The 21,163-nt window shown below is 47.7% G+C and overlaps 1 protein-coding gene across 1 annotated transcript in view; it reads left to right on the plus strand.

Moving 5' to 3' along the window:
* Positions 1 to 21,163, plus strand: part of CUL2 (cullin 2) — a 570,015-nt gene that overhangs the window by 423,856 nt on the left and 124,996 nt on the right. Inside the window, exon 17 of the mRNA XM_086941531.1 lies at positions 13,611 to 13,677. Within this exon, the coding sequence (XP_086797657.1) occupies positions 13,611 to 13,677 (67 nt within the window). The remainder of the gene's footprint in view (positions 1 to 13,610; positions 13,678 to 21,163) is intronic.

The following is a 21,163-nucleotide window of genomic DNA, read 5'->3' on the forward strand; positions in this document are numbered from 1 at the left end:
GTTCAACCAATGACGGAGAGCTCCTTAATGAAGCCGACGGCGACTGGTGCCTGGAAGGAGTCTGAGCTCCTATCACATGCGATGGACGCCCAAACATCCCATGTTACCATCAGAATCTCCAAAAAACCGATTACACCGGAGATGACATCGCCTAGTAAGGTCCAGCAGCTAACGCCATCCTGCTTCTTACAGGACCAAGAAATGGAGGAGGAAATGTTTACCCAGGCCACTAGCCCTTCAGACCTGATTGTCAAGTGCCAAAGTACTGACGAAGAGCAGGAGGTTGAAGAACCTGTACCTCCAGTTGTATCTACCCAGGTTCACACTCAGGTGACTCCAATGGTGTGCCTGCCAGCCTCCTTAGTTTCAGACTTGCGCTTCCTCATTCAGGACTACAAAGAGCGGTTTCCACAAAAAGCCACTCCTGTTGTTCCGCCAACCCCGCAGCCAGCTGTGCCCGTTCCTGCGCCCGTGCCACGACACAAGCCCCCTCCACTGGTTCTTCCTAGGACACAGGACCCAGCACAAGACCCCATCTCGTCCAAGGACGAGGGAAGAGAACATGAAGAAGGGGCAGTCCAAGAAGACGATACAGACGTGGATGCTGACCAAGACTACGTCACTCACTCTCCAGCCTCTCCGGAGCCACAATCCTCTGAGTCTCCGCCCGCAGATATTGGAGGTTTCCATAACCTCATGGAAAGGGCAGCCAAAAGGTTCCATATGTCCATGGAAACACAGGAAACTGACTGTTTCCTCTATGATTTTAAGGAACCAACGAAGAAAACAACAAGATCGATCCCGATCATTGATTATCTACTAAAACAGGGCAAACAACTCATGCAGTCTCCAGCTTCCCTGCAGGTAGTCGTGCCCAGACTGGACAAAAAATATAAAGCTACGTCGTCGGCTCCAGCATGCCTTACGGGTCACCCCAAGGCAGACTCTGTGGTCACCCAGGCGGCGCAGAAGAATTCGCGCAACCCTGCATCACCTTTATCAACACCACCCGATAAAGAAGGCAGGAAGTTGGATGCAGTCGGAAAGCGTTTTTCCACTACGTCTGCGACGACGGTGAAGATCGCCAATTCCATTGCCCTTCTCGGACGTTACAACCGTCAACTCTGGGCGGACATCGCGCCCTACCTTGCTGACCTTCCAGAAGATCTAAAAGCGGAGGCACACTCGCTCCTCCTCGAGGGCCAAACTTCGGCTTCAGAACTGATCGACTGTGCCATTGACGTGGCCATGACTGGCTTCAGACAGCTGGCAGGCGCCGCTCTCCTAAGACGCCAAGGCTGGCTTAAGGCCACCTCTTTCAGGCAGGAGATCCAAACCAAAATTCTGGATATGCCTTATGACGGCGATCATCTTTTCGGCGAGAAGATTGACGAAGCCCTCACCGCAATCAAGAAGGACACCGACACAGCCAGAGCCCTAGGTACTCTGCAATCTCGCAATCAGTCCTTTCGTACCAACAGGGGAAGAGGACAATCCTCCTATAGAGGCTCTTATCAAAACAAGTCCTCCTACTCATACTCACAGGGCAAGACGCAGTTTCAACAGCGCCAAAACCAGTCGGGACGTCAGACCTCCTTCAACAAATCGTCCTACAGAGGAAAAGGACAGAAGAGACCCGCAGGCAATCGCCAATGACTCTATCAATTGGCCAGCCCCTCCACCATCACATTCTTTGCGACTTGGAGGAAAACTTTCTTTTTACCTTCAAAATTGGCGCAAATAACAACGGACCGGTGGGTTCTACAACTTCTTCAATTCGGCCACTCTCTGGAATTCCTCTCAAATCCCCCACAGACACCACCTGTCAAGCGCCCTCACAGACACCTACGGCTGCTTCTCCAAGAACTAGCTTCCATGCTTCAGAAGGGCGCAATAGAAAAAGTTCCACACGTCCAAAAGGGGGAGGGATTCTATTCCCACTTCTTCCTAATTCACAAAAAGGGGAAGAAATGGCGACCGATCCTCGACTTGAGAGCTCTCAATGTGTTTTTAAAGAAACAGTCGTTCCGTATGGTCACGCTACAAGAGATCCTGGGACTTCTGGAAAAAGGCGACTACATGACATCACTAGACCTACAGGACGCCTATTACCACATCCCTATCCTCAAGGGACACAGGAAGTACCTCAGGTTTGCAGTCGCAGGTGTACACTACCAATTCCGCGTCCTCCCCTTCGGCCTCAAATCTGCCCCACGGATCTTTACGAAATGCCTTTCTCCTGTCGCAGCCTTTCTTCGCCAGCAGGGACACCAGGTCTTCCCTTACCTGGACGACTGGCTGGTAAAGGCTCCGTCGAGAGAAGCCGCAGCCGCATCTTCCAGCGCCTGTCTGCATCTTTGCCGCCGTCTAGGCTTGACCCTCAACAAAGACAAGTCATCTCTAACACCAACCAAAGTCATCACTTTCCTTGGAGCGACCCTGGACACGGAATGCACAAAAGCCTTTCCATCACAGGAGAGAAAGTCGAAACTTATCTCCTTGGCCAGGTCAGTGGCATCCAAAAAGACTCTGACCGTCCGTATCTTCAAATCGCTCCTCGGCATGATGTCGTCATGCATTCTGCTCATCCCGCACTGCCGCCTAAAAATGCGCCCCCTGCAGGAAGAACTGACAAAACAGTGGACACAAGCTGCGGGATCCTTCGAGGACCGCATACGAGTCACCCAACCTATGATCAACAATCTACAATGGTGGAGATCAGCCAAACACCTGTCGCAAGAGCTGCCGTTCCTGCTTCCGGCGCAACCACATATCATCACCACGAACGCATCCTTGGAGGGCTGGGGTGCAGTCCTGCAAGAACTACAGACCAACGGAAAATGGACGCCACAGGAATCCAAACTCCACATCAACATTCTTGAGCTAAGGGCAGTTTTCCTGGCGCTCCAATCGTTCCTCCCGCGCATCCAAAACTCCCCAGTGCTAGTCAGGACGGACAACACCACGACGATGCACTACCTGAACAAACAGGGAGGGACGCGCTCTCTCTCTCTCTCTCGAGAATCTCAGAGAGTTTGGAACTGGCTTCTCCAACATGGCATAACACTCAAAGCCGAATACGTTCCGGGCAAAGACAACGTCCTAGCGGACGCCCTGAGCAGAGAACAGTCTCTATCCCACGAATGGGAGTTGGACGCGGGAGCAATGGACTACATCTTCGCGAAGTGGGGGACACCACAGATAGACCTCTTCGCCACCAGGGAGAACGCCAAATGCCCAAGCTTCGCAAGCAGGCTTCCCCAACCAGGAACACTAGGGAATGCATTTTCCATAGCTTGGCAGAACGTGTTTGCTTACGCCTTTCCGCCATTCCCACTGATACCCAGGGTAATCAGGAAAATGAAATCGGAGCCCTGCACCCTGATCCTCATCGCCCCATCCTGGCCGAGGCAGCACTGGTACACGGAACTCCATCGTCTATCTGTCCATCCACCTCTTCGCCTACACAGTCACCCGACCCTGCTCACGATGTCTCACGGACAGGTTCTCCACCCGAACCTGGGCCCTCTGAAATTGTCAGCCTGGCTCCTGAATACCGCGAGTTCAGCCATCTGAACATTCTCAAGAGTGCAGAGATGTCCTGGCCAACGCTAGAGCTGACAGCACTAAAAAGACTTATACTCTCAAATGGAAACGTTTCTGCGTCTGGTGTGAGAAGGAAGGTCTACATCCTTTCCATGTCACCCCCCAACAACTCCTGCCATACCTCCTACACCTATATTTACAACAAGGGGTGGTGAGGGACAGAGTCTCTGAATTAAACAGAAAGCTCTCACCCAGTCAAGAGATCAGGGCTAGATCCAACACCGTTTTTTAGCTCACTGCACCATCCCAGTTTCAGAACCTGGCTGTATGCAAATTAGTCTGTTCCTGTCCCAGTGCATGATGGGAACAGGACCCCCTTTTCTGAATCGTTTTTGGCCACTATAGGTGTGGCAGGGTATACTCAGACATGAGTCCCTTTCTCACTGCACCATCAGGATTCAAGCAAGCCGGGCCGACAACGGCTGAAATGCCAGAAACCGGTCCCCGGTAGCTTGTCTCCTTTCTGGTGAAGAATTGGCTTGGTAGTTTAGTCTGCCCTGTTCCCATGATGCACTGGGCCAGGGACAGACTGATTTGCATATAGCCAGGTTCTGAACTGGGATGGTGCAGTGAGATAAATAACGGGGATGGATCAAGCCCTGATCTTTGGACTGGGTAAGAGTGGTCTGCTTAATTCAGACACTCTGTTCATCACCACCCCCTTTTCTGAATCGTTTTTGGCCACTATAGGTGTGGCAGGGTATACTCAGACATGAGTCCCTTTCTCACTGCACCATCAGGATTCAAGCAAGCCGGGCCGACAACGGCTGAAATGCCAGAAACCGGTCCCCGGTAGCTTGTCTCCTTTCTGGTGAAGAATTGGCTTGGTAGTTTAGTCTGCCCTGTTCCCATGATGCACTGGGCCAGGGACAGACTGATTTGCATATAGCCAGGTTCTGAACTGGGATGGTGCAGTGAGATAAATAACTGGGATGGATCAAGCCCTGATCTTTGGACTGGGTAAGAGTGGTCTGCTTAATTCAGACACTCTGTTCATCACCACCCCCCCCTTTTCTGAATCATACCTCCTACACCTGGCGCACTCAGGACTCGCCCATGCGTCCATCAAGGTCCACCTGGCAGCAATTTCTAGGTTCACTCGAACTTCTAGGGGCCCTTCCCTGTGGGCGGACAGGCTCATCAAACAATTCCTAAAGGGCCTTTTTAGGTCCTTCCCTAGACCAAAACCTGTCCCTCCAACATGGCAACTCAACGTAGTTCTTCACCAGTTGATGAAGCATCCCTTCGAGCCTATCCACAAATCGGATATCAAATTCCTGTCGTGGAAGACAGCCCTCCTACTGGCACTAACCTCGGCCAGAAGGGTAGGTGAATTGCAAGCCCTCTCCATCCAGGACCCTTTCTTACAATTCAAAGAGGACAGAGTCATCCTGCGTACTAACCCACGATTCATACCCAAAGTCCCATCGGACTTCCATTTAAATGAGCCTGTGGTTCTTAAATCGTTCTTTCCGAACCCATCTACTTCGGCTGAGAAATCATTGCACTCTTTAGACCTTCAGAGATGCCTCAAATTCTATCTTGATAGAACAAGACAATTCAGGAAGTCATCCCAACTCTTTGTCGCATTCAGCAGACCTAGGAAGGGTATGCCCTTAACAAAACAAAGTATATCAAGATGGATCTCTTCAGCTATAACTCTCTGCCACGAGAAGGCGGGGCGACCTCTGGACTCACGGGCCAAAGCCCACTCCACCAGAGCCATGTCTACGTCTGCGGCACTGTTTGCTGGGGTGCCACTCCTGGACATCTGTAGAGCGGCGACCTGGAAGTCCCCGCATACCTTCACCAGGCACTACTGCTTGGATGCTGAGCTGACGAAAGACGCAGCAGTGGGCAGAGCAGTGCTTCGCCATCTATTCCAGTGAGGTGAGCCCTCCTACTTCCCACCATCCTTGACTGGTATGCACATTTCTTTATTACTAGATTCTGCATGACATTGTATGCTGTTGTTTTTCTTACAGTCACAAATGTTCCTTATTTGCAGTTGTATATTTTCTGTATCAACACAGAATGTGCATATTGTATTGCTTGCTACTCTGATTCAGGCATGTGAATCTATGAAAGACACCCAAATACTGGATAAGAAATGCGTTACTTACCTGTAACTGCAGTTATCCAGTATTAGTGTCTTTCATAGATTCACATGCACCCTCCCGCCTCCCCTGGAAGGGCTCACCTCTCTCTACAGGTTTACACCTATCCAACTTGGTGCGTACGAAAATCTGAGAGACTGAGGCTCCTCACAGGAAGGTTCTAGAGGGAGGTAGTAGCTGATTGGTTGTTCCTTTTACTTTGGTCCTTTTTTACAAAAGGACACAGATAGGCTACCAAGGTGGGACCCTGGAGCCTACTCTATTTGGTCCTTCCTGCATAAGGACCTAGATAGGTTACTAAGGTGAGACCCTTAGACCTATTCTCTTTATGTATGTCTTAGGACATTACTTTTTTACATACCGGAGGCTCCCGTCTCGACGATGGGGAATGATTCAGGCATGTGAATCTATGAAAGACACTAATACTGGATAACTGCAGTTACAGGTAAGTAACGCATTTCTTACTGCTGCCAAGGCCTGCCTCTGTTTTGTTCCATTCTTTTCTGGTGAAAAATCCACAGTTCATCGTATCCAGGTTTCGTCCGTACTTTAACTAGTTCATTTATGGTTTTATACGTACTGAGAGTTGACTACAAAAAGGAAAACATATTTGTTTCCGTTAACAACGAAAGTGTAATCACATGGCAGTCCTTGTGGTATGCATCAACTATAATGGTGACTGGTGAATATAGCACTATACACAGTATTTCTAGTTTATAGCAATGAAATAAAACGTTTTCGAGACAACATTATACATATTTTCATTGGTTGCTTTTATCATAAATGCTCCGCGGTACGGCGTTAAAGGCTTTCCGGAATTGGGCAATAGATAGTTTGGCTCCCAGTGGCATGTGTGTGATCAGCTTTCCAATGGGTGTCGAGAGTGGATATAGACTCTTTCCCAGTATAACCGGCTAGCACAAACAGTGGGCCTAGAAGAGTGGAATGAGTTTGATCTCTTTATTAGTGTATAAAATTAGTTTCCAGTTCGCTTGTATTGGACTACTCTGCTACAAGTTATGAAACCTAGTAGCTGACTTGTTACATCCTTGCCAACAATGCTTTCAGTGGCAAAAAAACTGTTTCTAATAGTGCTGAAACTAAGTACCATCTCATAAGGATTTTATATGCGTTTTCTTTAAATTGTTTATATACTGATGATCTCACAACTCTCAACCATGTCACCATCAAGGCAACTTCAGATATCTTTACTACCAAATCTACCTCCCTTCTTGACATATGTTTGTTTGCTGTCTGTTGAGGGCTTCTGATAATCATATAGAGGGTTGAGATACCCTTTCTTTATAGTTGTTGCAAACAGATTCCATTAGCGTTTTAGCTCTTTTTCCCCAGCTCCACAGATTGCATCTGGGACCAGAGTAAAATTTGGAGTAGCCGTAAATTATCTATAGGGACTGAACAAAGGCCCAGATGTACTGTTAACTGCTCTCAAAATACTAATCGCAGTTTGCGATCAGTATTTTTGTGGCCAAAATTTCCGAACCAACCTATTTACGAGTAGGTCATTTAAAAAAACTAAGAATTAGAGTTGGTCGCAATCCACCATACCTCCTTAATATTCATGGGGTAGGTTGCAAATTCCAATTGGAGGCCATCACAGTGATGGTAGCATGCTGGGATCAGCACACCACCATGTCTGTGATTGCCTTTTAATAAAAATAAACGTTTTTTTTTTTTTACATTCAGTCTGTTTTCCTTTAAGGAAACAGGACTGTGTTTAAAAAGAAAAAAAACTTACAATTTTACTGCAACTTTGGGGATTGTAACCTTTCAGTGTTTTAAGATCTCTATTTTAGGGAGGAAGAGATGCATATATAAACGCCCCTTCCATGTAGCGCCTCATTATCCAAGCCTATTTTAAGAGTAGGAAAAAAAGTTACTTGCACCTAAATTGGGTTTGGTGCATTGCCAAAAAGCATTTGTAGCGGTCTCAAACACCGAATTGGAACATTTGCTACTACAAAAATTCTTTGTACTCTTGGCCCAAGGTTCTCAATGCAAGTTTCACCATCTTCTATCTCACCTTCTACATTTAGTTTGACGCAGTCGAGAAGGATTATTTGTTCTCAAAGTATACAAAGCTGTGTCAGTCATCCCAGGAGAAGAGACAGGATAAAAAAACAAGCATTGGAAATGCAATAGGTCTCGCATTAGGAAAGTTTGAGCGATTGTTATTGTAAATGACACTTTTTTTATTTGTGTTGGTTTTGAAAACAGCAAAATTAATAGCTTTGTCAGTTACAATGTCAATAGTTTTAACTTTCGCAAATGTGACACCTATAGCATTTGTAATGCAATGTGTGTTGTACTTACGTGACTTAGAGGTATTGCTATTACAAATAACAATGGCTTTTAATTTTGTAAATAATTAATACTTAAATAAAAGTTATTGTAATTTATGATGGTAATAGCTTAAACGTTTGTAAAATAACTTTTGTGAAGATTATGTTCAGTGTATTTTATTGTGACGAAAATCCAAGAACATTGCATTGCACCTACACACACACAGAGCCACACACACACACACACACACACACACACCCACACACACACACACACACACACACACACACACACACACACACACACACACACATAGATGTGGTGGTGATGGATCTGGGGGATATGGTGGTGGTGGATGTGGTGGTGGATGTGGTGGTGATGGTGGATGCGGTGGTCATGGTGGATGCGGTGGTGGTGGATGCGGTGGTGGTGGATGTGGTGGTGGTGGATGTGGTGGTGGTGGATGCGGTGGTGGTGGTGGATGCGGTGGTGGTGGTGGATGCGGTGCTGGTGGATGCGGTGGTGGTGGAAGTGGTGGTGGATGTGTTGGTGGATGTGGTGGTGGTGGATGTAGTGGTGGTGGGTGTGATGGATGTGGTGTTGGTGGATGCGGTGGTGGTGGTGGATACGGTGGTGGGTGTGGTGGTGGTGGATGCGGTGGTGGTTGAAGCAGTGGTGGATGTGTTGGATGTGGTGAAAGTGGTGGTGGATGTGGTGGTGGATGTGGTGGTGGTGGATGCGGTGGATGTGGTGGTGGATGTGGCGGTGGATGTCATGGTGGATGTGGAGGTGATGGTGGATGTCGTGGTGGATGTGGCGGTGGATGTCATGGTGGATGTGGAGGTGATGGTGGATGTGGTGGTGGATGTGGTGGGGGGATGTGGTGGTGGATGTGGTGGGGGGATGTGGTGGTGATGGTGGATGTGGTGGTGGATGCGGTGGATGGTGTGGTGGTGGATGTAGTGGTGGTGGTGGATGGGGTGGTGGTGGATGTAGTGGTGGTGGGTGTGGTGGATGTGGTGGTGATGGGTGTGGTTAAAGTGTTGGTGGATGTGGTGGTGTATGTGGTGGGGGTGGATGCGGTGGTGGATGTGGTGGTGGTGGTGGATGTGGTGTTGGTGGATGTGGTGTTGGTGGATGCGGTGGTGGTGGTGGATGTGGTGGTGGTGGAAGTGGTGGTGGACGTGTTAGATGTGGTGGTGGATGTGGTGAAAGTGGTGGTCGATGTGGTGGTGGATGTGGCGGTGGATGACATGGTGGATGTGGAGGTGATGGTGGTGGTAGATGTGGTGGTGGATGCGGTGGATGTGGTGGTGGTGGATGCGGTGGGTGAAACTGAAAGTAAGATACCTCTTTTCAGGTTTGTAATAGGACGTTTTACCATACAACACATGGGGCCAGTGTTTACATAGGAAAGGCAGAGTTAGCTGATTACATACTGATGTCGGAGAAACTGAAAATAATCACCTGGTGCTGAGTGATGTTACCTTTTTTTGGTAGTGTAACTTCAAATTTCATATTACAAGTCCAGGATTACAAGACCTAGCAGGCAAGGAAATAGAAATGGACTACTTACTTGCACTTGAAACTAAACAACCTAAGCTGTGTAAAATTGCATCCGAGTACTCCATGAATTGGATGCAAAATACAGAGTGCTCACATTTCCTAGACTCAACAAATGATAAGCAGTGGGCGGGCTGCAAGTCCTTTATTGAACACAATAGTATTGCAAGCGCGCTCTCAAACTCGCCCCTAAAAACGAAGCTAAAAATATTGTTCTCCCCACAGACTTTTATTCTAGGTGTACCAATATATGTGTGTGTTACACCTCCATCAGAATTAAACCACTCTTCTGATTTTGGCGCAGTGGCACTGAGGTGGTCGGCTCAACCATCAATTAAAAAAAAAAAAATCAAGAAGCTCCTAATGGCAGGTCCTGTAATTCGTGATTGGGACCTGCTCCTTCCCGCTTAATTGCATACAAAAGAGACGTCCGATTCGAGTCATCTGCACAGTAGAGGTGGTATACTTTGAAGACCGCTCGAGAGCAATACAAAATAAATGTGTGCAGAGCCATCCCACTTTGCAGTAGAAATGCATTTTTAAGAAATCAGGCGGTTCATTGCTGGGTCGCTACTGGAGGAAGCACAGCCAGCAAGGCAGCTCATTCAATGCTCAAACGGCAAGCCGCTTTCAAGGGCAAAGTCACGACATATTTTCAATCCATTTTACAATCCCCAAAAGAAAAGTCTGGATAATTTATTGCCTTCTCTCGCTGCATGTTCCTCATAGAACACAAATGGATTCCAGTGTTTGGTGCGGCTTGTCATAACAGGAATTGCTCGAGGAAAATGTATGAGCTTGCATTAAACCACCGCTACACAAAGTGATGTTTTAACTATAAAAAAAAAACTAGCTATTACCACGCTTCACAAAATGCGGCATTTACTCACATGGAGCCGCTTCCATGGACATCTTAACAACAAGCTGTTCATGAACACGTACAGGATTGGGTAAGACAGTAAGTGTATAGGAAATAAGCGTAAATGTACAGTAAATACCGACACCAGAAATGCACACAAAAATAAAATCCCAAACGCGGTAAAAGTTTAAGAGAAATAATAAATTAAAAGTCGCACTGTAGTTGCTCAGATGCACGACACCGTAAAGGCAAAAGGAAGACTAACACTAACAAAGAAAACAAATTAAAGACAAGGAAGAGAGAAAGAAAGGATGGAGGCTGAAGGCACGCTGAAGGGCGAGGAAGGCGAGGGAGGGGGGAGAAATGCGAGAAACGTGTGAAGCAGGGGGCGGGGGTAGCGGATACCTTTGAAGTCACTTCAAAGGCTTGTTGGCACAGCGCACGCTGGGGGATGAGTGTGGGAGGGAGGCTGGTGTCTGTGCACGCGCTTTTAATGGCAATGCACATGCGCATTGAGCGAGCTTTCACGGGCACTTCATGGAATCACCTGATCTCGGTAAGCTCTGTTTAAGCCCCTTTATATCGAGCTCCCGCTCTCAATGCACATTCGCATTGAGATAGGTCGCTCGACCTAAAAATGGGGGTAATCGGAGGATATATTGTGGTGTGACCATGTCTCTCTGTTAAAATAGGATCATCACAGATAGTTAAGGGATTTGTGGAGGCCACTTATTCCCGAGAAAGAGCCATTGTGTATTTGAAGGGAGCTTTGGTTTCTGTTGTGTTCCTCTTTAATCCAGACTTGCTGCATGGTGGGTTCGACCATTTAATCCGCCAATGTCACCCTCAGATGTTGGTTTAAACAAAGTTTCTGTGGAAAATGTATTAGTCCAAGTGTAATGTGTAAGCTGTTGTCATATAGTTTGAATGATAGCTAAGGTTATATGGAGTGATAATGTTTGACCTACATAAAGTAATTTCAAGATGAAATTGTTAAAATTGGTTTTTAGGCTTGACCCTTCCGAGAATGATTGTAATTCCCTTAGTATCACAGCTACTGAGATCTCGAGCTCAATCAAGAAACAAAAACTATAATTGGTGAATAGGGCAACCTTATGAGCCCAATTGAGTTCTCAATCTCTTGAATATTTGGGTTAGATCTAATTTTATCAACTAATCGTTCCATTGAGAGCTTGAAAAGCAAGAGCAGAAGAAAGCAACCTATGTTATGCTCTTTTACTGTTATACTTCTGGACAGTTCGCAATTTATCTTAATTTTTTCGTTAATATTTAGTGCTTTGGGTGCCAAAGCTAGAATGTGTGTTTTCATATTTTGGCCATGTCCTATTTTGTATAGTAGCGTTCCAAGAAATATCCACTTAACTCGAATAAAAGCCTTCTAATTATGTATTGTGAGGGGTATTCTGTACTTTATAATTGGTTCTCCTAAGTAATTCATATCTACTGCCAACTGAATATTGATAGACCGAAATGAATGCGGGCCAAACAGTAATAGGTTGGAATGCCAATATTCTAGAGTGAATTTGACATCATTATTCAACAAAGCCTATGCAAGCAAGTTTCTTTTAGGTTGTTGTATCGTTTCTCCTTACAACTTCCTAGAAAACTTCCCTTGAAATCTGCTTGGCAACTAGACTTGTGACAGCCAGACCCAGACTAGCTTGATTAGAATAGAACACGTTATCTTTCATTCAACAACTTACTTCCCCTGCTCAGGGTGGGTTGACTATGACTCTTCAACATCGCACCCTGCAAGGGTAGCCTGGCAAGATTCCACCTACCTGATTGGCAGAGGTCAAAGCGTTTTTCATAGTGCAACCAACCTGATTAGCAGTGAAGGTTTTCCATCGACTACAGAGTAAGGATTGGTGCTGTGAAAGTGGTACTCGTGAAAAAATACCCGTCCAGCTCAAAGATACCAGCTGAATCCCTTCGCCATAGACCGTGGAGACAGCTACAATATATAGTACATGTTACCTTACCCCCATCAGATGAAGCAGTTTGTCTGGCAAGCACACGCCCCTGAATAGCAGAATTCCCAACCCTCCTCGTTTATCCTCTGCAGTCCCTGTGCCATAATCTGTCTTACTTAGTATGCTTTTCCAGCACCCATGAGGTGGGTATACCTGAGCTGCAATAGGGCCCCCGACCAGCTCTGTAGAGCTACAGTAACCACTTTACTTGTGTTTCCCTCGACCTCAGACTAGGGGCCACAAGTTGGAACTATTGCTTCTCTTGCTTTGTGTTAACCCCTTCCATGATGAGGACGAACCCCAGCCGTCATGCACTACGGTGCTCGTGTGCTGATGACGGCTGGGGTTTGTCACGGCCCGCCCCTGTTCGTGCTGTTTACAGCACACCAGGGGAATCGCGGCCGCATGGAAAGGGTTAAATTTGTTTGTTTTGGTTTTGTAACCGTTCCTAACCCCCTATCATAGCTTCGATGAATTCCCTCTGATAACAGGACCATTCACTCATTGTGGGTAGCACCTTCGGAGACTAAGCGTCATGCTCTCAAAATCTATGAAGTCCCTATCCGATATAGATCGGGCCCCTTCAAATAACCTAATCAGTATATACATTTTAGAACTGGTTCAGTAGTGAGTCCTACGGCTATCTCCTTACCTTAGATAGCTGTCTATGCTAACCGCTGTAAAGTTAGTTTCTGCTATATCTTTTTATATTAACTGAGATCTGCATGACTACCATTACCTAATAATCTATGTTGAATGGTAATTTAAGAGTGTTTATTAATGTGTTATTTCTTATTGGGTGAATCCATGACTCAGCGTTCATATTTCTTGTATGTCCTGCATCTGACGCAATCTTTGTGCTGCCGCCTAGGAGCTAGGCCTTCACTCCCAATCAAGTTAACTAGGAGACATATGGAGGATTTGGAGGGCAGGGTTCATTAGACTTAGACAGAGTGCCCAGCATTATGATTTGTAGGGAGCATATGCTGTCTCAGCTTTGAGACTGCTGGGGCGTTTGGAAAGCATACTTGGGTTAGGGACATGCAAGTTTTATTAAACAATTGATTTTTTTTTTTGATTTTTTGTTTCCTACTGTCTTGACTAGTATGAGGATAAGCCAAATCATTTACATGAGCATTTGCTAAACAAGATTATTTTGTTTTGCAGTTCGAATTATTTTACAGTCAGCATTTTAGTGGAAGAAAACTTACGTGGTTACATTATCTTTGTACAGGTTAGTACAGTAATTCCTTGCTCTATCTTTGTACTAAGTACTACTAAAAAGCAATTCACAATCAGGGTGCATGCATGTGTATGTATTTGTGTGTGCATTCGTTTTAGATAGTTAATGAAAATTAAATGTAGGAAGTAAATTAAGGTGTTGCTATTTAAACATAAGGAGTTTGAAAATAAGAAAACTAAGGCTGCTACTCCCAAGTAGTTAACCCCAAAATCAAGACACCCCTAGATATGATCTCACATGAGTCATTGAACATGAAATCAGTGATTGTTTTGTTTGCTTTAAGAGGATAGCTTCAAATGTGCCGACTAAATGTCGAACTCCGGTTTCACAATCTGCGTTTTCTGGGCCACTGTACCAGTACAGAGTTTTGTCAGTTTGCCCCAAGTTTTGACTGAAAGAAGATGAAAAGAACTAACCAACCAAGCAAGCAAGGTTACTTTTAAGTAGACCTAACTGAAAAAACATGATCTGTGACCTCAAGCCTCCATTCTCTGTATTTTCATAGAGGCCTACTCAACAATGGTGACTGCAGTTGAAATGTGCCTATTGTTACTGAGCAACCACGATTGTAGCTAGCATTTAAAAACCGCACTGCCACAAAAACTCCTGGTCACCAAAAAGCATCTGCTGGGACTAAATGCCTGGGAAAAAAGGATTTAATTTATGTATCCATTTGTCATTTGGTGGACCAACAACCTCCAGGTCATTCCAGTGCTAATACACTGATCTTCGACTAATCACCATGTAATTGATGACATTTGTGTGACATTTTATTTTGATTAGTCAGTAAAGGAGAGGAAGCAATTGAAGCACTATATATGCTTTTAACTTAAATACCACAGTAGCAATTGAGCAATGTTGCTGCTTTCAAATGTGCTGTAATTTACCTTTCTCTAACCGCTTTTCACCTTTACTTTCTCCTTTTCTTACTCTAGCTGCATTAAAAAAAATTGACTTCTCTTCCAGGGGATCCTCATCAATAGTCAAATGAATTAGAATATTCCCGCCCATGCGCGGGACCCCGGAAACACTATTATATATGTGTGTGTGTATATATATATATATATATATATATATATGTGTGTGTGTGTGTGTGTGTGTGTATATATATATATATGTGTATATATGTGTATATGTATATGTATATATATATATATATATATATATATATATATATATATATATATATATATATATATATATATATATATATATATTAAGCAATTGCAGCCTAGCAAACACCAGAGCTGAATCATGCTGTAAGGAATTTCCACCATACATAGAAAAACATGCCTTAGAAACAGGAAAAACAACAACAAAAATTGTTTAAAAACTGTTTTAATGCTCAGCAAACAGTAGAAATTCTCATAAATAACTAAAAGCATAGAAAGCTCCCAGGCTGCATTGGAAACACCCAGTCTAAAAAGACTGAAAAGCTAACCTGTAGCTGCATAGCAATAAACTGACACCGTGCCTTTAAGGCACTCCTGACCCCCAGCTTCCCTTCATGCCTCAGGGGTGACAGTTAGGTCAGTTGTTCTTTCCGGCTCCTTCAGGAAAGATCCTGGCAACACAGCTCCAATTTTTTCTGACTTTTGTCAGAAAATCTCTTCACTTTTCACAACTTTTATTCCTTACTTCGACGTTTTTCATCTTTGCAAGTAAGAGGCTGTCTTTTTCTGACAGGTTTGGTCATTTTTTTTTTTACAACCGTGTTTATTGATTGATTAGGCAGAGCATAGATACAGTTCTCCACAATCAGGAGGACACTGTCAAATGGCAGACATATAGCAAGGTGTATACAGACCTAATCACTCAAAACGCCCCCCGCCCGCCCCCCCCTCACCCCTCTACCACCCAACGCCCTGACTACCCATCCCTTATCCCACCCTAACCCAATGCACGTGATCACCTTCAACCGCAGCACATGAATAGAGAACAGCAATCATCGAGTGCCCCCCTAGGCCTGGAAGTCCCCATCTGCAGGCAGTCCATCATCCAAGTCTGTTGTGGGCTCCAAAGTTAACCCCCTGTAGTCTGCCCACCGTTTCCAGATCTTGTAATGTTTCCGGGGCATCCCCTGGCTTCAAACACTGGTAACTCTAACCTCATGAGATAATCCAGGCCCGCTTTCCAGGCGCTCAGTGGAGGAGCACGCTCACCCTTCCATGCCCTTGCCAGATTCCGCTTGGCCACTACCAGGCCCAACAAGAAGTGACGTTTGTAGATGTTCCCACCCACATTCTCCAGGATATGCAGAAGACCCAGCCTGGGCGTACGGGGAAGATCCCATCCCAGCACCTCCGACAAACAATTCCACACACCGTTCCAGAATCGGGTCAGACCCACACAGGACCACACCGTATGCAATAGTGTACCTCTCTCAGTCCCACAGCGCAGGCACTCCGGAGTCGCAATTAGGCCAGCCTTCCACAGTCTCTCTGGTGTAATAGGCCCTATGCAGGTATTTAAATTGTATGAACCGGAGCCGCACGGCTATGGCAGCCCCACGGGGGGATTCCAGGGCCTCCCTCCAATCATCCTCGTCCAATGGACCAATATCCGTTTCCCAGGATTCTTTCAGCGGTACTAGGGAAGAGGAGCAATGGGTGACCAGTGATTGGTAGATTCTGGATACTTTTTTATCCCCCAGGTCTCCCATGAAGAGCTTGGCTTCCACTGGACTAAATTCGGGAAGCTGATCCAAGCCAACCAGACTAGGTGCAAGCGCATGGCGGAACTGTAGATATTGAAAGAATTGGGTCTTGGGCATACTAAATTCAGTGCTAAGGTCTTGAAAGGACTTGAGTGTAACCCCGGTAAGAACATGTCCAAGCGAGGAAATTCCAATAAAGTCCCAGCCACCAAACCCCGTCAGCGAGGCCAGTGCGGGGAGCTGACAATTGTTCCATAGTGGGGTTTCTGCCGTCAGTCTGCCCCACCAGCCCATACGGCGCAGTACTTGTCTCCAAATCATGAAGACCACCTGTGTGACTTGCGGCAGTCTCCTCCGTTGCCCAGCCTAGTAAAATAGCGCATGTAATGTGGTATCTCCCATCAACACGCGTTCGAGGGCGTATGCAGGGTCACTTCTATTGCAGTACCACCATTCATTCAGAACCAATAGGTGGGAGGCCTGATAGTAGGACAGGAGGTCCGATGTGGCCAGACCCCCACAATATGTGGATAGGAAGCAAGTCCGCAGCGCCACCCTGGCGGCATCCCCCGACCACAGGAAGCGGCCCAGCACCGAATTTACCCGACTGAACCACTGTGGTTCGATCTTATGCGGGTGGTTCTGTAGGCGCGGGAGGGCGACCATCTTGAAAATCGCAGACCTACCGTAGATGTTGAGGGGCATGCGAGACTGTCTTGATATCCGATTGGACTCTATCCCACACAGGCAGCACGTTGCGCTCCCATGCGATAACCGCGGGCTCGGACAGGAAGACTCCCAGGTATTTCAGACCCCCGACCGCCACCTGCAAGGCCGATGCCCAGGGGTATACACCCGTCTCCCCGCCCAGCACCCAGAGGGTCGACTTGCGCGGGTTGAGAAAAAGTCCTGACACCTCACCAAATATGCGCATTGTCTCCAATATTCGAGGGCCAGATCGGTTAAGATCGGTCAGAAAGAAAAGGACATCGTCCGCATACTGCGCAATTCTATCTGAGAGTCCTGCTCCCCACACAAAGCCACGAAGCTGTGCATCGATGCGCACCCAAGAGGCCAAAGGTTCCATGGCCAGCGCAAAGAGGTAGGGGGACAGAGGGCATCCCTGTCGGGTTCCCCTGGCAATCAAGAATTTCTCTGAGATCCCCCCAGACACACGTACGGATGCAGTGATGTCTGTGTATAGCAGCTTGACATATGAAATAAACACTGGGCCCAGGTTGAGGCGCGGCAAGAGGGCGAACAGGTACGTCCAGCTGACTGAGTCGAACTCCCTGTCGATGTCTGCCAGTAATAATGCCGCCCATTCCCCAGTGGCCCCTATAGCGTCCACCGCCGCCTGCGCACGTCTGATGTTGTGTCGTGTCGCCCTATGCGGCATGAAGCCCGCCTGATCCGGATGGACCAAGTCTGCGACATATGGGAGATGGCGGTTTGCCAACGCTTTAGCCAGTAGCTTGGCTTCGATGTTGAGCAGTGATATGGGGCGATAAGACTCATGTCAGTCAGGAGGCCTACCCGGTTTCTGAAAAACTACAATTTCAGCATGGCGCCAGTCCGCGGGCAAGCTACCTTGTTCCCGCGACCAGAGACCCTCCGCCGTCGTCAACCCGGCGACGATCAGCTTCGAGGAGGGTCACCCATCCGCCGTCGTCAACCTGGCGACGATCAGCGTCGAGGAGCAAAACACCTCCGCCATTGTTAACTCGGCAACGATTGGCGTCGAGGAGCGAAGACCCTCCACCGTCGTCGGCGCGACGTTCGGCGTCGAGGGCAAGCTCACTTCTGTCGTCGCAGTTCCATCAGCGATCGACTTCGAGAGCTAAGAGTCCTCCGCCGTCGTCAACTCGGCGACGATCGGCGTCGAGGAGGAGGTCCCCATCGTCGTCTCGACGATGTTCGGCGTCGAGGGTGAAAAATACCCCTCCACCGTCGTCTCGTAGACCTCCGACGTCGCGATTGAACACTGCTCCGCCGGCGTCGAGAAAGAGAGACCCTCTGTCGTCGGCTTCACACCGCCGTTCGATGTCAAGGCAGCATTCTTCACCTGCTTCTCATCGGCACCGGTCGCCGTCGAGACGGCGTTCGACGTCGAGCAGACCAGAGGTCCAGCCAGCGAGAAGTCAGGAGCCAAGGTCGACGTCTGAAAGGCGTGCTGGTTCGACGTCGAGAGCACGCTTGACGTCGAGGCAGGCCTCAGTGAGGTCTGGAGGTGGTGACAGAGTCAGCCTTGCGCCATTCGTCCTCGCACTCTTCCAGGCGGGCTTCTTCAAGATCAGCCACTCCGGAAGCTGCAAGCCATGTACGCAAGTCTCCTTCAAGACAAAAGGAGGCTCCTTCTGCTTTTCAGTTGTCCCCAAGATGGCGGCTGCCCTTACATCACTGGCAGGATTCAGGGGCGACAAGGCGAATGCGTGAGTATGCCAGTCCGGTGCATAGGTCTCCTCTTAAGAGACTGGTGGAGGAGGTGGACAGAGTGAGCTCTCCCAGGCACAAGCACGAGAGGTCCCCTGAGGGAAGGCACTATAGATCGCGTTCCCCGAGGCGAGAGGAACGCACAGTCAGATCACGAGAAAGGAGGCACAGTGCTCATCATCGAAGTAGAAGAACACCATCTACTTTCTCGACTTCCTCTACCCATTCCTCCTAGAGGGATTCTTCCCCCACGCTGTCTGACAGCCCTATTTCCAGGGTCTCTCCAATAGATGACATTAATACATACCATGAGGTTCTGCAGAGAGGTGCTCAGAAACTCAATCTTGAGATGTCTGTTCCACAAGTCACAACGACAGTGATTTTCGAGACACTTCATCTGAAGACCGTCTCGACCATTGCTTCCATTGGTTCCTGGGATCCTTGACCCGTTCATGGACACGTTCCTTTCTCCAGCAACCATTAAGGCGGTGCTGGCTCGCATCCAGAAGAAATACAAGCCGGCTACCTCTGATCCGGTCTTTGTTAAGACGGACCCTCCTGCAGACAGTCATCGTAGTGGCAGCACGAAGGAGGCATGCTGTAACGGCTACTACTTCTGTTCCACCGGATATAGAGAGCAGGTCCCAGGACTCGTGAGGTTGCAGGGCCTGCAATTCTGCTGCGGCTACCCTTAAGGTCCCCAGCGTTGCTAGGCCGCTATGACAGAGCTTTATGGGACTCTTTGGAGCGATTCAAAACCAAGCTCCCAAAGGAAGACCAAAAGGACTTTGACGAGATAGTCTAGTCACTGAAGGAACTTTGGTGGCGAATCAAATGATTAGCACAGTGGCAGATGGTGCGGTGCTATCAGCGCACTCTTACGCGCATGGAATATGCGCCAGAAGATCATCCTGGTTGAGATTGACCGGTCTAAAACCAGATGCGCAGCAGAGGATCTTGAACCTCCCTTTCTCTGGCTCTTCTCTCTTCGGCACACACGCAGATGAAGAGATGAGTAGGATGAAGACCGAGTTGGACACCCTCAAGGCGGTTGGGTTGGAGAAAAAGAAAGAATTTAAACGCCGCTACAAATCCAACCAGCGCAAGGGGCCTCAACAGAGGGTTCAAACCCCTCAATGGTCCCAGAACAAGAACCAGCGTCTCTGCAAGGCTGGGGGGCACAAATGGGGTGCCTTCAGATACAAGGACGGTGGTCGGCAAAGGAACAAACCTACCACATCAATATGCTGGAGCTACGAGCAGTTCACCTTGCCCTGAAAGCTTTCCTACCTGCAATCGAGTCCGATTCGGTCCTGGTCCAGACCAACAACACGACGACCCTGTTCTACCTGAACAAACAGGGTGGAACTCGGTCACGTCCTCTCTCCCTGGAGTCGCAGGCGATCTGGCACTGGCTTCTCGCCCGGAACCTCAAGGTGGTGGCAGTGCACCTTCCAGGAGAGCTAAATGTCAAGGCAGACGCACTCCGCAGGCACTTCGAAGATCAGCCAGACTGGGTGCTAAACGACGAGGTGGTGGCGGACCTTTTCCATCGCTGGGGTCGTCCGGACATGGATTTGTTCGCAGACGACGAAAACAAAAAATGCCACGCCTTCGCGTCCAGATTCCACCGTCCAAGGACAAGGGGGAATGCGCTTTTGATGGACTGGTCAGGGACATTTGCTTACGCCTTTCCTCCTCTGCCCCGGATCCCGAAGGTGGTGTCCAAGCTAATCAGATCCAACATGAAGATGATTCTGATAGCTCCAGACTACCTTGCAGGCCGGACCTGCTGACCAAGATGGGCGGGAGGATTCTTCATCCCAACCTTCCCTCACTGAACTTGACAGCATGGCTCCTGAGCTCCTGCAATACGGACATTTAAAACTGCCTCCTGATTGCATGCACATTTTGAAAGAAGCCAAAAGACCCTCCACAAGAGCGTCATACGCAATTAAGTGGAAGAGGTTTTTTCTCTGGTGTAGAGAACATCACCTTGATCCTACGAAGGGGCAGGATGATGTCATTCTCCCTTACCTTCTGTACTTAGCAAGATCTGGTTTAAAGTATGCTTCTATCAGGGTGCATTTGTCGGCCATTACGGCGTACAGGAAGTCGCCTAGTCAGCCCTCTTTTTTCCAGATGCAGGTGGTCAACTACTTATTACAGGGGTTGAAGAGGTTCAAGTTCAGTAATTTGTATAGCGCACTACTCACCCAGAGGGTCTCAAGGCGCTTGGGGGTGGGGGTGCATTATTTATCGAATAGCCAGGTTTTAAGTTCCTTCCTGAAGGAAATGTGGTTCTGTTCGAAACCCTTCTCCTCCGTGGGAGTTGAACCTTGTGTTATCTAAATTGATGGGCTCACCTTTTGAGCCAATCCACAGAGC

This window comes from Lissotriton vulgaris, chromosome 10 (assembly GCF_964263255.1).
Source record: "Lissotriton vulgaris chromosome 10, aLisVul1.2, whole genome shotgun sequence".
In the NCBI taxonomy this organism is placed as follows: domain Eukaryota; kingdom Metazoa; phylum Chordata; class Amphibia; order Caudata; family Salamandridae; genus Lissotriton; species Lissotriton vulgaris.